Source organism: Squalius cephalus (assembly GCF_949319135.1).
Source record: "Squalius cephalus genome assembly, chromosome: 6".
In the NCBI taxonomy this organism is placed as follows: Eukaryota; Metazoa; Chordata; class Actinopteri; order Cypriniformes; family Leuciscidae; genus Squalius; species Squalius cephalus.
In genome coordinates, this window is record NC_137127.1 from 41,082,110 (window position 1) to 41,099,240 (window position 17,131).

At 35.4% G+C, this 17,131-nt stretch overlaps 1 protein-coding gene across 8 annotated transcripts in view; it reads right to left on the reverse strand.

Moving 5' to 3' along the window:
* arhgap42b (Rho GTPase activating protein 42b) overlaps nt 1-16,840 on the reverse strand; it is a 147,262-nt gene extending 130,422 nt beyond the window's left edge. For 2 of the 8 annotated variants that reach the window (XM_079874371.1, XM_079874369.1), the window contains exon 1: nt 16,493-16,840. In XM_079874371.1, coding sequence (XP_079730497.1) covers nt 16,493-16,646 — 154 coding nt within the window. In that variant the 5' untranslated portion in view covers nt 16,647-16,840. The remainder of the gene's footprint in view (nt 1-16,492) is intronic. The other 6 variants (XM_079874373.1, XM_079874372.1, XM_079874375.1 and 3 more) reach the window with 4 other exon arrangements.
* Between the last annotated feature and the right edge of the window lie 291 nt (nt 16,841-17,131).

Below are 17,131 nucleotides of genomic sequence, written 5' to 3' on the forward strand. Positions count from 1 at the left end.
GATCATTAAAATAGGGCCCAAAATGCTACATGTAACACAAGTAGTTTTATTTATATAATTTAATAAGAGCAGTAATTCTAAATGAACTGCTGTATTGGGGAATACATGTAATATAATTACTATATCCAGATAAGTGAATGTTTCTTCTGTGGTGGGCAAGTTTTAAAATGAAATATTTATAATTTAACCCTTTTTGTTACATAATATATAGCATAGACAACATAAATACATTTTGCAGTTTGCACACTGTTTGGAGGACAAAACTGAGCAAGATTTAACTTGATGTAATAAAACGTAAATAAAACGTGACTTTTTAATCCGATTAATTGAATACATAATTGACCGATTATCTAGATTGGGCTAGACTAGCCCAGCCGCATTCTAGATAGACCACAAAGTACAAATGTTGTGTAACTTTGTTAAATGACAACATGCTGCCTTCTAAGACCCCTTCTGGCTAAAATATAAGGCAGTGCATTTTTCAATCACAGAGAAGGCTAGAATACATTTTGACAAGCAGAGTGGAAAAAATACATGCAACATGATGGATGGAATGAGAGAAACGTTGAAAGAATGATTTTAATTTATTCAAATTCAATAACAAAAAAATAATAATGATACAAAGTTATTTAACTATTTACACTATTTTTTTACGCTTACAGTATAAAGTAGTTAGCTTAACAACGTTAAGTGCACTTCATGTGACTTTCTCAATTGATAGTTATTCAAAAAAATGATAAAAAAATTTTCTTTTGCTAATATATTGCATTTGCCATAGTGTCTGGCCTATATATTCTGGGAAAACTATCTAATTTCCAGCTGAACATCAAGCTAATATATAGGCCTACTCAGATTTTTTTCTTATTCTTTGTTCTTTTGAGGTTGTATTTTTCTGTGCTCAAGGGTGAGCGAGTACCTAAAGTCTGTCAGTATTTCCAGAGGCGGCTTAATTAGACATTCCAGGCAACCTGATGTGATGTGTCAACGTGCAGACAAAATTCTTCAACACACCCTGTCAAAAAAGTATATACAATTTTGACTATTTGTTACCAACTTATGAAACAACTCCATCATTAAAAAGAAGTCAAGGTAGCACAACAAACACACCCAGCCAATAAGATGTCCAAACATATCGGCCAATCAGACGGGTTGCAAGACTTCCATTATCGGCCTCGCTCAGATGGAAATACAAGACATGAGAACCACAAATCAAGAACAACTTTATCACGGTGGCACAACAGTCTCAGAAATGCATTAACTCTGGACAAAATCACTCTCACAAGTCTTACAAACAAGCTTCTTACAGAAAAAGAAAGTGACATATGCATATCAGACTGTAATAACACCATGTCTACAATCTGAGGAATAACAAAACCAGCTTTCTTGGTGTTGGCTTTAATGCAATAGAAGCATAAAAAGCAAAACAATGCCTGAAATAAATTGCTTAAGCAAAAGCCAAACAGCCATCGAACGGAACAAACAAATGCATCTCATTCAGATTCCATCAAACAGTGTCACTTTCAATTAGCAGCAAAAGAGCATGTCGTTTAGTACAAATTGCTCCTTTCTGCTGAGCAAAGGGAAATGTTTCCGTTTAGCACAACACATCACGTATACTAACATCTGCAGGGATTATTTAAAGATCGTTGCTATACGCATTAGCTGAATGAAGTTCAGTTACATCTCATCTCATCTCATTAAATTGTCAATTATACAGTACTGTATATCTTCAGATCTTGGCACGTGTTTCACAACATAAGACAGAAAGAAGTATAACATGAAAGACAGGCCATTCAGTGATATTGCAGGTCATGTTCCACTGATAATGCTAGGCAAATTTTTTCTGGCAACAAACAATATAATTTACTTTTTCATGACCATCTTCCACCCTCTCACTAACCCTTAGAATGTTTTTTGTTGTTGTTTTTTTACCGTTATGCCTTAAAGGCTTCTTTTATTCCATATTTGCATGTGAAATGAGAATCAGTGGTTACTTTGCTATCTGGTCCAAAACACTTCCCAATCATTCAACAACAGCTTCTTTGTAAAATCTGCATCACATTTTGATAGATTCACAAAAGATTTCACACTGAATTTAGGATCTTGTAAAATTACTTATTTTTTCAGTTACATTTTTTCCACCAAATTTGGTGGTTTTATTTTTATTTTTCTTAGATTCAGTTTTAGTGATTTAGTTAAATTGTAATAGATCAAAAGCCTGTCTAATCAATTCAATTCATAAATGATTAATATGTTGTCCGTTTTTAATTTTTTTCTGAATTCATAAAAATTTTGTGATCAAGCCTGTAACACATGGGGGGGGGGGGGTACAAGAGCGATAAAGAAGTTCTCTAATTGTAGTTATGATTAATTTACCACACACTCTTTCACTGCTAAAACTAAAGTGTTTAAATTCGCACGTGTCTTCGCTGAACAGTAAGCCTAAAAATGTAACGTTTTGTCATCCAAACAACAAATAAAGAAGTGTGTAATCAAGCGAAGCTCCTTTCACGTCCTATCATTTTCACGTCCTGTGCCACGTTGTTTAAATAGCAAATGCATTTGCGCCCATTTGTGGCAATATTTTTTGTTATTTAAAGAGCACGTTAGTAATATGAGCCTACAGGCGGGTCCACAACGCGCGTACACCTTGTCCCGTAGATGGTCTGCTTGCACACTTTAACCTCGCGCCAGCGTTCAGTTTTCCGCTTGCAAATTTTGCCATGCAAATAGTGAATCTGCCACGGCGCGAGCGCAACTGGCTTTTAAAGGGAATGGAAGATTAGACTCTTATTGGTTTATTTCACGTTGCGCCCAAAACACACCCATTACTCATTAAGAGAATAGGGACAACCCTTTTAGACCATGCACCTTGGGGACAACCCTTTTAGACCATGTGGATTCAGACACGCCTTAAGTGCACTTGTGCCATGTGCTTTAGACCATGTGCTTAGATTGTTTAAAAGGCCTCCATTGGTCTGATGCGTGCTTGAATATCTGTAGCAGACGGAACTGTGCCATTCACACGAAGACACAAAATATGCAGACTTTAGGTTTAAATAGCAGTCTTTTTTGAAGATTAATATTCACAGACACTAGTCACAATATATCACAATTTGATTAATTGTCTAAATTTTGATTTCTTTATATAAAAATTGCCAAATTCCATTTTTATGACATGATTCAGTCTGCGTTTTCCGCATTGTGGAAAACATAGAGCCCTGAATTGTGCCTCACATATCGATCAGTGACCTTGGGAAACAATAAATATCAGTTAGAAACAGCACAGCATCTGGCAAGCATCTCTTATATCACTCTTTCTGTTAATTATATGCCATATGGAATAATAGTATCCGATCTCCTTCCTTATTACTTCTCTTTGATTGGGCGGACCAAATTAATGAATACTAAAAGTCTTGTTAGCGTCCAAAGATCAGTTGGTTAATACAATAGCCGGGTCTTGCCAACTATGTCACAATATAATACACATCACAATACAGATCAATACAATCACAATCTCATAATAAGATCCACACTGAAACTCTGGAGTGGGTCAATATGCAGTATCAGTATCAATCAATTCACTTCACCTAGAAACGGCTCTGACTGCACTGAGAAACAGCGGTTTCGGAGTACTGTATACACTTACTTAGACAATGTGCTGCCTGATTGTAAGAAAAGAAACGCATGCATAAAGTAAATAAACATATTGATAGAAGGACCTGAAGAAACAAAGCACCATAAGAAAAAAACAAAAAAAACAACATAATATATTATCGATAAAGCCATAGTTCAGGAAGTTTAGAGTTTCAGTAAATGGCTTGTTAGGCCTGAGAAGGAAGTTTTCAGTTCTGTATCTTTACATAGTACATGAAACTTTACTTCCATGATGTCACATATTTCATAAGGAACCAGGATATTTAAAAAAAAATGTGGCCGTTATACTTTATATACCAGAATGGAGCGATTGGAGGAGAAAAGATTGAAAGTAAAAGTGATTCCTGGTCATTTGAGAAGTTGTTTAAAAGGGAGAGCACGTATAACATTTGATATTCCAAAAATATATTTTTTTTTATTGAACTGATGAATAATGCACAATTACACTAGGAACATGCATAATTTTATTTTTTAAATAGGCCCAATTTAGATTTAGTTTTTTATGATATGAAACCTCAAAGGATAAAACAGGCTTTGATCAAGGTGGTCAAACCAGGAAGCCAAACATCTGTTGTACTGTGAACCATTTTTGTGAACATATTTCTGCAAGCAATATACAAACAGCTAAACATTGTTTATGGTGTAAAATAGACATACGTCTATTTCTTTGTCTGCTGCAAGGAGGTATGATACAGAATGATAAGTCACATTCCATTAAGCAACAATGTAGTTCTGGAACTGGTCAAGATGGCTGGTATGGGATTTATGTTGCAAACCAGTGTTATTTTAGTATCAATGATATACTATTATAATTAGATTTTTATATTTTCTGGGTTTTTTTTTTTGGTTTGTTTTTTATGTGTCTACAGTATATAGGTTTGTTTTAGATTATATAAACAAAATGAGTTTGTTTATTTAAATTTAGTTTTAGTTTATTTTATCTACGCGTGAATGAGAAATGTTGCCTTGGCAAGTAGGTTTTTATTTCAGTTAATGTTTATTTATTTCAAGTAATGAAAAAGTTCTTTATACATTTAGTATTTCTTCTAGTTAACAATCATAACCACACAGAAAACTAATATACTGTATCAAATTATATGTACAGAGCATAACAAAAGCAAATAGTGAAACAATGGTTTAGAAAATTGTACCGTACAGATATGTTCATTTAGTAGCATAGCCTATGTTAAATGATGTATTAGTCAATGAAGAGCATTTCTCTGAACAAGGACATCAGGTCAAATCAGGCAACAGCTCTTGGGAGTGAATTTGTAAAGGTCAGAGTCATATTCACACTCACTTTGTTAAAGATAAAATTGGCTATAGTGTAACATTTTCTAACACAGTGGAAACTGTGTAACTTGTTTCTTAGAGCCTTGAAGAATTAGAACATTTCACTGTGAAAATAACTCCCGACAATCCAATCTTGGTTCAGATTAATTAGTCTCCCAGCATCCTGAGTCTTACAGATACAAACTAGCACAAACACAGACACACACTTACAGTACTGTCAGTGAGGAAAGTTATCAGTGGGAGGAAAGCACAAGACTACACAACACTGTTTACAGCGCATTTCCTGTGGCAAAACCCCTGGAGCATTGCACTTACTCACATAAACACACAACACTCCCAGAAGAGTAGTGGAATCCAAACAGAGACCTTACTAATGCGGAGATAGAGGAAGAGAAATGCTTTCAAATTTAATGCACTGCTTGTGCTTTGCAAGAGTGGAGAAGCACAAATGTCACTTATCAATGCCACAATGTGGGCTCGATGTTTTGTATGTCTACAATGTTGCTGCAAAAAGCTGCTTCTAAATTTACAAACAACAAAAACCATTCAAAATTCAACTTTTACAATATGTATAAATGACACAAGACAAGATTATAAATATCTGGAAAGAGCTATAAATAGTATTTAGCCTCTAGCAATGTCTCAATGGCTGTTGCTCAGCTAACGCAGCAGCTAAGAAAGTACGCAACCTGTTTGTTTCTATCACAGTCCTATAGCTCGTCCTGGGTCCACATTTCATTCGGTAACATTAGGCAGTTTTGATTTACGTATGCTGTTTGATGATTGTGTAAGCAATGCTTCTATCGCTTTTTCGCCTGTGTTTTGATCCGGAGATTCTGTAATGCGTAGAAGATGCGTAATAAAAAAAAAAAAAAAATTTTCGTTCATTTAGGGGCCGTTTACACGACACCGTTCCAGTGTTTGAGCGTGTGCGTGCGTTATTGTAACTTTGGGTTAGTTCACCCAAAAATGAAGATTTCCCCATGATTTACTAACCCTCAAGCCATCCTAGGTGTATATGACATTCTTCTCTCAGACGAATACAATCGAGATATATTAAAAAACATCCTGGCTCTTCCAAGCTTTATAATGGAATGGTTGTTTCTGTTTTGAAGTCCATCAAAGTGCATCCATCCATGATAAAAGTCCTCCACACGGCTCATGGGGGTTAATAAAGGCCTTCTGAAGTGAAGCGATGCGTTCGTGTGAGAAAAATATCCATATTTAAAACTTTATCGACTAAAATAACTAGCTTTCGGCAGACGACCGTTCGAATACTACGCAAGTCGACTTGCGCCACAAGAGTAACTCGTAAGTTTAGATGCCTCTCGCGGTTCAAACAAACAGGGCTGGGCAACAAACTCAAGCTCCTCCAACATTGCTCTGTGTGACTGGTTTTGTTTTGCTCTATTCTCTGCGCTTCCGCGTTCGTCATTACGTCATGCGTCAGGTCAAGGGTCACTCTTCCACCATAAATCAATGCGTACGGCCGAAGCTAGTTATTTTAGTTGATAAAGTTTTAAATATGGATAATTTTCTTACACGAATGCGTTGCTTCACTTCAGAAGGCCTCAGATTAACCCACATGAGCCGTGTGGAGGACTTTTATCATGGATGGATGCACTTTGATGGATTTCAAAACAGAAACACCCATTCACTGTCATTATAAAGCTTGGAAGACCCAGGACATTTTTTACAATAACTCCAATTATTTTTGTCTGAAAGAAGAATGTAATATACACCTAGGTTGGCTTGAGGGTGAGTAAATCATGGGCTAATTTACATTTTTGGGAGAACTAACCCTTTAAGTACACTACTTGACAGTTTCATGCCTTTTTGGTATTCACTAGAGTTTATTAGTTCTAAATGCTCCTGTTGTCTGCGGTGTTCAGGCTTAGGCTATGTTTTGTTTAAATACATTCAGGAAGTGTACGGTCTTGGAGCAGATAAAATAAAAAGGGAGTTCATATCTGACTGCTTGTATTCATTGATTGAAATGTGCAGTGATATTGCAATGCATCGTGATATCGAATTGAAGACATGATAATTGTAATAGGATTGAATCGTGAGACCAGTGACGATTCACACCCTATCATTACTGGAGATTTTCAGCTCAGTATACGGGGTCCTTCACATTCCACACACAGATCACAATGACGTAAGGTGAAAAGTACAACATTCACACACACGTACTGCAGGGTTCAGTAGGGTCACATTGGAAATCTGTAATTCAAAGTCGAATCAGGTTAAACAATGATTTTAAGAAGTTTTAATGGTGACGGTTTACATTTTAATACAAGTAAAATTGTCCGAAGTCATAAAAAAATCGCCAACCTGTACAATACTTACGAATTCGGGCTCTAATGCACGATACTTCTTCCTAAATATTTCAATCAGTGCTGAAGAGCGATTGTGTAGCAGTTACACAGACATCATTATTTTAACATGGACAGAAATCCGACCCCGTCATCCTTCTTATTCAGAGCTCACTAATCACCTTCATAAGGCAAAGGGCCTTTTGATCAGGAAGCACCTCTAACTCATTTGGGCGGTAAGTAGTCTCTTCAGCTGAAGCTCCCCTTAATTTCCTTGACAGACTCTCTGCTGCAAATTAGACAGGACAAATCATGTTTTCAGAAGGGCCGTGGTTTATTTCGAACTTCCATTGCTGGGTGAGCATTGAGCAACTTTGAAGTAGAAAGAGATTGGCTTTGTTAACAATGCCATTCAACTAAAATGGTGAGGTATAGCTCATAAAACGAAATGTTTTTGTTTAGATTCACATATGCACTGAATAAACACTCACAATTAGATGAAGAACATGTTGACTTTCAGCAAAAATGATGGTAAAAATTTTCTGTCAAGTAACTTAAAAATTGTGATTTGTGTGGGAACGTCTCAATTAACAGACAAATTTTAGCACCAAAAAAAAAAAATATATTATCCAAAATAAACACCTCAGAATATACCCAGCGTCCCATGAGGGTGAATGTGATTTCACCAAGTACAGCATGTTCCTGGATCAACATCTTTTTGATCCTGGAACAACATTCTGAAAAAAACAATCAGATTTGAAGGACAAGTTTACAGTTTATGTCAAATTCAGGCTTACAACCAGGGTGAGGTGCTTCTACATCAGTGTAATTCACCGATCATTTCCCTCTGATTTTAGGCATAACTTATGGGTAGGGATAGGACTACAGGAATGTTGTTCCAGGATCAACAAAATGTGTTTATCCAGGAACACGTCTTACTTGGCAAAATCACGGTGACTGTCCCATGCGATAATCTAACAAGAATGTAATACTATTCCCGACGGGTGTAGATTTTGGTATGGACGGTAAGGGCATGTCCCGACACATCATTTAAGAGTCTAGTACAGACTAATCCCTAAAAGTAGCAATCACAATTATGACTGAATGTAACAATGTGCTGTAAGTTGTGTAAAGTAATGTAATATAATGTAATGTAAGTAATTTAAGTATTGTATGTTTCTGTCAAGTATTTGAAATGGTACACACACACACACACACACACACACACACACACACACACACACACACACACACAGTGAAAACTAACTTGGTGTCTAGTATGCAACTCTTAAGTATCCATACTGTATGTATTTTATACTGTTCTACTCCATTTACTGTGTTTGCATGAACACTAAACATACAAGAATGACGTGTTGACAGAATCTGAAATGTAAATCATTTATCAACAACTTTACATTTTACGAATCATCATTTAGTTTATTCATGCAATTCATTTGTTGATTCTATTTCATTTACGATCAATGAAATTGTTTTCAAACCACATTTATTAAAGGGATAGTTCACCCAGAAATGAAAATTCTCACCGTCAAGTTGTTCCAAACCTGTATGATTTTTTTCTTCTGCTGCTGAACACAAAATAAGATATTTTGAAGAATATGGGTAATCAAACAGTTCAGCAGAAGAAAGAAATTCATACAAGTTTGGAACAACATGAGGGTCAGTAAATGATGACAGAATTTTCATTTTCTAAATATGTTGTGAAAAAAAGACAATATGCTGAATATGCTGTGAATAAAATTGTTTGCATAAAATACAGCACAAATGCACCATAACATAATCATAGAAGTAATTCATTTTATTCTTGCACTGTAATCCAAATTTTCAGAATCGATATGATTGCATAAGGTGAGGAACGGAACCAAATCCAAATTCTTATTCAGCGATCTTTGTAGTGATGTAGTACTCGAGTCCGGTCTCGGACTCGAGTCCGGTCTCGAGACCGATTTCTGCTTTCTCGGACTCGACTCGGACTCGACCCTTCAAAGACTCGGTCTTGACTCGGACTCGACCCTTCAAAGACTCGGTCTTGACTCGGACTCGGCATAGGCAGTCTCGTCCCATCACTAGTCCACTAGAATACATACCACTAGAAAATTTTAATTGACTGTTCGCAAAGACCCGCCCCCCTTAGTTACTGTCGCTATGTCCGACAAGCTACACCGTTCTCACGCCACACCATGTTCTCACGCAGTGAAAAATACATCGCGGAGCAGAGAGGAGACTGACAACACGCTGACAGACAGGACAGACCAGGCTACTTTTCGGTTACTTTTGATATTAAACATATTAAACAAAGTCTCGCCTTTCAAACTTGGTCATTTTTTAAAAGAAATTTAAACAATAAATACCGTTTTGTGGCTCTTAAATGTGTAGTGACAGATCGCTGTAGAGCATCAGTTAAAGCTGCTCGTGAACCGATCATCTCTTCCTTCTAGTTCATTTATAGCCTCAAATAAACATGAACAAACATAAGAAGCAATGTTGTTTTAACCACGGAAAGGCGTCAGTACACTCCGTGTTTCAAGTTCAAATCCTCCCATGTTAACCAACGGACTCGGTCTCGACTCGGACTCGACCCTTCAAAGACTCGGTCTTGACTCGGACTCGACTGAATTTGAAAACCAACGGACTCGGTCTCGACTCGGACTCGACCCTTCAAAGACTCGGTCTTGACTCGGACTCGGCATAGGCGGTCTCGTCCCCATCACTAGATCTTTGTATATAACCTCAGTAGCGGCTGCATCTATGAAATCCTGCACTCGTTTAAAATGTGTACATTTGCCAGAGATGTATGGCAATTGTTTTACATCAGTGTAGATTTGAAAATTAAGCTTTCCCCTATTATGGTTGAATCACGGAAGCTAAGCCAGTTATTTCGTTAGCCAGTTATATATATTTTTTAAAACATTCCTTTCCTTGTAAAGAATATGCCAACTGTTCAACAGTCGATGTACACATCATCATTGGAAAACCTATGCATCAGTGGAGTATTGCATTGCACACATACTTCTATGTTTATATGACTCATTCCAGCTCCCCTCTCTGTGTCTAACATATGATCCCTAAACACACGTGTCCATGCAATCTACAGTCTAGCTCATGCATTTTAAACTTCATAAGATAATACAACTGATTATGAATACTAATAAAGAATAATAATAAATAATATTAAATAATGAAATTATATTAAAAGATTACATTTGTGTCTTCAATCAGTCATATCAAATGCTTATTGGCTTTCGTTTGCCTCATCACTATTGCGAAGTCATGTTTCAGGTAGGCTATACTGTATGAATTTAAATGAGATATGCATGCCTTTACAAAGTGGATCAGAAATTTTTCATTTTTCAGTGATTAGAGTGCCTTGAATGCAACATATTGTTAGATGCTACTTTGCAAATGGTTTTTGCCATTTTTGAAATAACTTATTGTGAATAACTTGTCTGTTATGTTTTTCTAAAGTTTGGTTATGTTTAGGTTTGGAGATGGGGTTAAGGAATCTGAAATATATTTATATATTTTTGTGCAATAAAGGATTCAAATATATCTTACATTTCTATAGCTGTAAATACATAATACTACTTGCATTTCAGATGCTGTCAGTATACCCATATTATATGTTTCAGCATATACCCAAATGTAAGAAAGGAAGCTTTTGTACCTGTAAATGTTATGTATGAATACCGACATATAAACAATGAGATGTATGCCAATGGAAGACATTTTTAATGTCCCCCTATGGTGAAAATCAAGCTTTTAATGTTGTTTATATGTCTATGTGGTGTTTTTAATATGCTTTAAGACAAACAATGTGAAATTGCTGGTGTTTCTGGCATCACAAACTACCTTGTCACGCACATACTAAATGAGGCAAGGTTGTAGAGTTACATTCAAGCTATTTTAAGGCATGAAGAATGTGTCAAATATGTCATTTTGGTGATCAAAGATGAGTTTTAAGGGATAAAATGATTGACTACAGGGGGACAGATCATGTGTAGATGGTAACAACTGCACATATTCACATACATTGTTTTGTAAGCCACTGCAAAGAAGGTGGAAATATGGTAAAGTAGCTCAATGAATGTAGTATATTACATTAAGAAAAAGCCACAGAAAATTACCACCCCAGATTCTAACTGACAGTCACTATGCGCTGCTGTTAAACGCAGGATTATGTGACCTTTACAAAAACATGCACCCCACTGAAGCATTGAATGAAGTGAACAAAATTGCACTGCCACCCAGTGACACATCAGTCTGAAAGACTTATTATGCATTAGGGTTCATTTGACTGGAGAGAAGGATATTAAAAGTGTATTTGGATGATTTTTCAAAGTTTTCTGCTGGGAATAAAGCAAGGTTAAAGTCACAAAATGCACAGGACAGAGGAGGATCAAAGACCTATTTGAATCAGAGCTTTTGTGACAATTAGTCTTCTGTATGATTTTGGGAAATGCATTTCGTTTTTTTTGTATTAAACTGAATGGTAGTCTTGTCTGTGTGCCATGTGAAGTAAGCAAAGGAACAGAGTTTGAGTGTCAAAAAAACAAAACAATTAAGTAACATTCAAGCGGAAATGAAAACTTATGTCATAATTTATTCACCCTCATGCTGTTCCAAACCCGTATGACTTTCGTTTTTCCAATGGAACAAAAAAGTGTTTTTAACACTGCTTCTATGCTTTTTCCATACAATTATGGCTTTCAAGCTTCAAAAAGGATGTAAAAGTAGTTCATATACACCGTAAAATCTTATAGGTTGGCATAACAAAAAACTTAAGTAATCAGTTACACGTTTTTTTTAAGTTAAACTTAAAGATTATGTTACTTAGTTATAATTTAAAATTCTGACTTTTTCGGAAAATTTAATTTAAATATTGACTAACTCATATAACTTGATTACATAAACATCACATTAACTCAAATCGTTTTTGAGGTTAACTGCTTGCAAGCAATAGCACATTTGCATGTGCTAATGTGTTTAGCAAAGAGACTATCACTACACACTTGCATATACACAGCTCAGCAACATCCAGCATAGCCTATATAACCTCAAACATTTACAACATAATAGAAACCCATATAAATCCCAACATAACAGAATATTAAACACTAACACACCTCTCTTAATATTAATATTTGTGCACCAAATAAAATCAACAGTTAATTTAAACATGTATTCTCCTAACACATCTCTCTTTTAATATTTGTGCGCCAAAGAGTAAAAAAAACAGTTCATTTCAACATTTATTCTTCTTATTCTGTCTGACACAATGTATGCTGGAAACTAGAAATCTGTTGCAACTCATTCATCTTAATTTCAGCTTAATTTCAGCTTAACATGAGTTCATGTAACTTTTTTCTATTAAGTACAATGAACATCCTATTTTTCTATTTAAACTCATTTCATTTAGTTGATGTCACTATCCTCTGAAGCCAGTTGATAGCTTTTTTGAACTTGATGAATAGACTGAAATTTAAGACATTATTCTCTGAAAATGTTGCCATCAATCAGCTGTATTTACCACAGTATTGAGAGTATATGAGATAATTAGTTGATTCCATCTTTTTAACGATGACTCAATGATGAACAGTTGCATGGCTTCAAAAGACTTGAAGTCACATGGGACAAATTTATGACACTTCTATTGTGCTTTTATGTACTTTTTTTAAAAAAAACCTTTAGTCCATATGAAGACTTCAGATGCAAAACCCTTTAAGTGCCATCTAAAATTTCCTTTAAAAATTCAGCATTTTTATCAAGCTTGTATATTTAAGTTCAGTAATAATTTCACTATAATGACAATTAATAGGTCATTTTCATTGCCATTAAAGTGAAATAACTGAATATAAACATGCAAGCTTGATAAAAATGATCATTCTAGAAGAAAATTTCAGATGGCACTTAGAGGCTTTTGCATCTGAAGTCTTCATATTCAATGTAAATATCAGCACAACCTTCAGAATTGGAAAAAGAAAAAGTCATACAAGTTTTGAATGACATGGGTGAGTAAATTATAAAAGAATGTTAATTTTGGGGTTATTTATTTCTTTAACAACATTAAACAGTTATCCTATTGTCTAATGTTATCTCTGAGCCAATGTGGCATTCACTAAAAACAAGTTATCTTTTGTTTCCATGTCTGAAGGTCAGCGGTGCCACATAATATTACCATTAGGTAAAACCTTTATTATGCAAATAGAAGCAGCAGCATTTGCACGGCCTTGGCATGGGGAATCAGATAATCTAGGAACCTTGAGGGGGGCAGGGGGCATATTGTATTTACCCACAATTTATCCACATCCTCTAGAATCACAATTCCAGCATTCCACACACAGTACATCTACATTAATGCATTTGGCAGTCAAATACTAGCTGAAACAGTGTGAATGCTTTGACAGATGCATACAAAAATATACTGGAAATATACCAGCCAAGCACCTTTGGCATACTAATTTTAAATGTAATTTTAATTGTCCATACATTAACCTACAAAAAAAGAAGAAGAGATATCTGCCTTGATTTTTTTCTAAGGAAAAGCAGCTATATCCAACTATTCTTTAAAAAAATGCTAATGGAAAAGCCAAGACACACGTAAATTCTAAAAAGGTGCATAAAAAAAATGCGCTGCTTTATTTCTGTATAAAATAATACTACCATTAATCAACATCAATGTTGATTAAAATAGAAAATCAAATGTGTTTTTAATGGTAGTATTATTTTATACAGAAATAAAGCAGCGCATATGTTTGGTTTTTGTTGCACCTTTTTCCACAGTCGTTACTGGTAAATTACCGTAATGAGATCATGTGTAAACAGGACTTTTTCACACACACACACAAAAAAAAACCTGGTACATCGGTTCTGGAATGATAAGTACTTAACTGTATGATAAGTTGTAAGTTTTAGAACATCTTTTTCGAAGTAGGCCTAAGTTTCAAAACCAAATGTACAGTAGTATGTACAGCGATTTTTGGATGCAGCAACAGCAAGGCCTTCTTTTCCATTCATCGGTGCTGCGGCTCTGCAGTTATTGCGTACTATAGTAACTGCAATACATAGCCTAACTATTACATGTCTTGTGATAATCCCCTTACGCCTGTCACTCAGAAGTAAAAAACAAAAAAAAAACTAAAAATGAAACTTCAGTGCTTCTCTTCATTCAAGTGGATGAATAAAATGGCCCAGCGTTTAAAGGTCATTTTGGTACTGATGTGTGAATGGTATCTTACCAGTAAAAAGACAGAACACAGTTGCTTGTGTGAACAGCACATTTGTGTATTTACCAGAAAAGTCAATCTGGTAATTTTACGGTAATTTACCGGTATTGCTGTGTGAAAGGGGCATTTGTCTCAACAGAGTATGTGATTTAATAAAGTGGACTAACTAGTTGACAATTTCATTGGGCAGCATCTGAAATGTTGGTTTAGTCTGAAATGGCCGAGCCAAAGTATGTCAAATACTTGGGTATATTCACCTCCCAGAACTGTCTCACACAATTGCGTTCCCAAACATCAGACTTCCGCCTCTGAAGGCAAGATACAGTAGCATGACAGCGTAAATGAATTTTGTCTGCGCACTAAAAGTAATTTATGATGTATGAAAAAAAGAGCAACAGTGGATTCCCCAATTGCAGCAACTTTCTTTTTTATTACAGATATTTTGCACCAATTTCTCAGGAAGTTTTCTTCTCTTGAACACAGGATGGAAACAGTACTTTATTCGCAAATATTTTATGCGATATTCCAATTTTGTTGGAAAATAAAACTCACAACTTTGGATGGAAACATAGCTAGTGTACGCTAATAAACAAAAGGCCTGTAGTGAAAGACTACACTGGGAATCACAACAGTCTCTATGTGTCTGTGACCTCGATCAGATCAGTAAACAAATTGTCATTTAGAACTTTAGATAACCCCCGAATAGATACTATCACACAAACATTCAAACATGAACTGAAATAGAAATGTTGACATTCAAAATTCATGTTCTCCTTTTCTGTCTCTCTACCCTAAACAGCAAAAAAATAAATAAAAATGTCTTGGTAATTTTATAGTTAGGTTATATCCAATCACATAAAGTAACATGATGTCACACAATAATAAGTAGGCTTATCTGAATAAACATTAATTTATGAAGAAATACTGCTTGTTAATAGTCACTTTCTATAAAAAGGTTTGAAAAGACTTTTAAGACTTGAAACTCTTAAAGGTATAGTTCACCAAAAACCCTCACGGTTTTGTTTTATTACACACATTCTTTAAAATATCTTCTTTTGTGTTCAACAGAAGAAAGAAACTCATACAAGTTTGGAAAAACTTGAGGGTGAGAAAGTGATACAATTTTCAAACTATCCCTTTAAATGGTCAACAAGGTAGAGAAAAAACTTGTGATATGACTCATGATATGAACTAACTGTCAGATGTACTGTTTTATTTTCAATAAACATTCAAGAAATCTTAGGTTAAATATTCAACAATACGCCTGACTGGGTAACATTGTAAGTAATAATGCTGCAATTTAGCTTTATTTTTTTATTATAGTAATTAATTTCTTTAAACAACTGTTTGGTAATTTTATCTTTGGTAGCCATGTCGAATATGAGCTTCAGAAATGCTGTCAACACTACAGTTAGTGTACACACTTATCAAACGTACTGACATGATTTACTTGTCTTCCTGTCATGCTGTAGAAAGAGTCCAAATGATATCAATTTGAGTGTCATAGTTTCTTTTCTTTATTTTTTCTTCTTCTTTTTTTTTTAATAGAGGGAACACCATGCAGTAACAAGGTAAATATTATGTTTTGGTCATTAAAATAAATGAAAATGTCTGTGAATTGAATTCTTGGCCAGAACAGAGAAAGATTAGTGAGGTGAGGCTAAAATTATTCATTTTGTTTGATGCGTTTAAACCAGCTACATTTCATGCTGAGTTAATTGTTAGCTGTGGTAATTTTATCACTGGATTTTTGGCTTTTACGCAAACTCGGGTGTTTTTAACTCATCACGTTGGCTATTTGTCAAAACTTAGTTAGACGCCTACTTAGACTGCATAGTTGGGCATCACAAACGCGCTTTAGAACACGTCTATAGTGACCACATGTTGTCTAGGTAGACAGCAAACTAGGTATTGAGTTACAGCCAACATGAACGGTTAGAGAGATGCTGTTGTGTATTGTATTGAATTGAAATGTTTAGTACTCACTCTTGAGCGCGCAGATCAGCTGGTGTCCATCTTTAATCAGTTCTTTGATGAACTTGTTGGTTCGGTCCAGCTCGATCTCGTGACATTTGAGTCTCTCTCTAAAGTCCGGACTGTCCACAAAAGAGTCACTGAACTCTAGAGTCGGCAACCCCATTATCAGACCTGAAATGAAGCCTCACAAAACAACTCAGTATTTCCTCAGACACACTAACGGATCCGTGTCATCATCACCATCACCATCATCATCCACAGTCAAACGCGGGAAGAGTCGCTCTCTTGCAGAGATTCATGCGAAAGTTTCTCTTCACTTCCGCGCTCTGAACTTTCATCAAGCCAAACTTCTGCATTCAGCCTGAGATCATGAGACTCCTGCTGGTTACATTAGATAACACCCAGAGACGTGCCATTTGTAATGGCTTTCAACACAATTTTAGTAAACAATCAAATAAAAAAAGAAAAATCTATTTTTCAAAATTCATTGTTAATGAGACATTCATTCATACTTTGTAAAATTTCTTTTGGTATTTCAACACACACACAAAAAAAAAGTCACAGAAAAAAAAAACCATCAAGATTGGCATGTTAAGGATCAGAACAAGTAGGCCTAGGTAGTTCCTTATTAAGGTAACAATTTCTTCT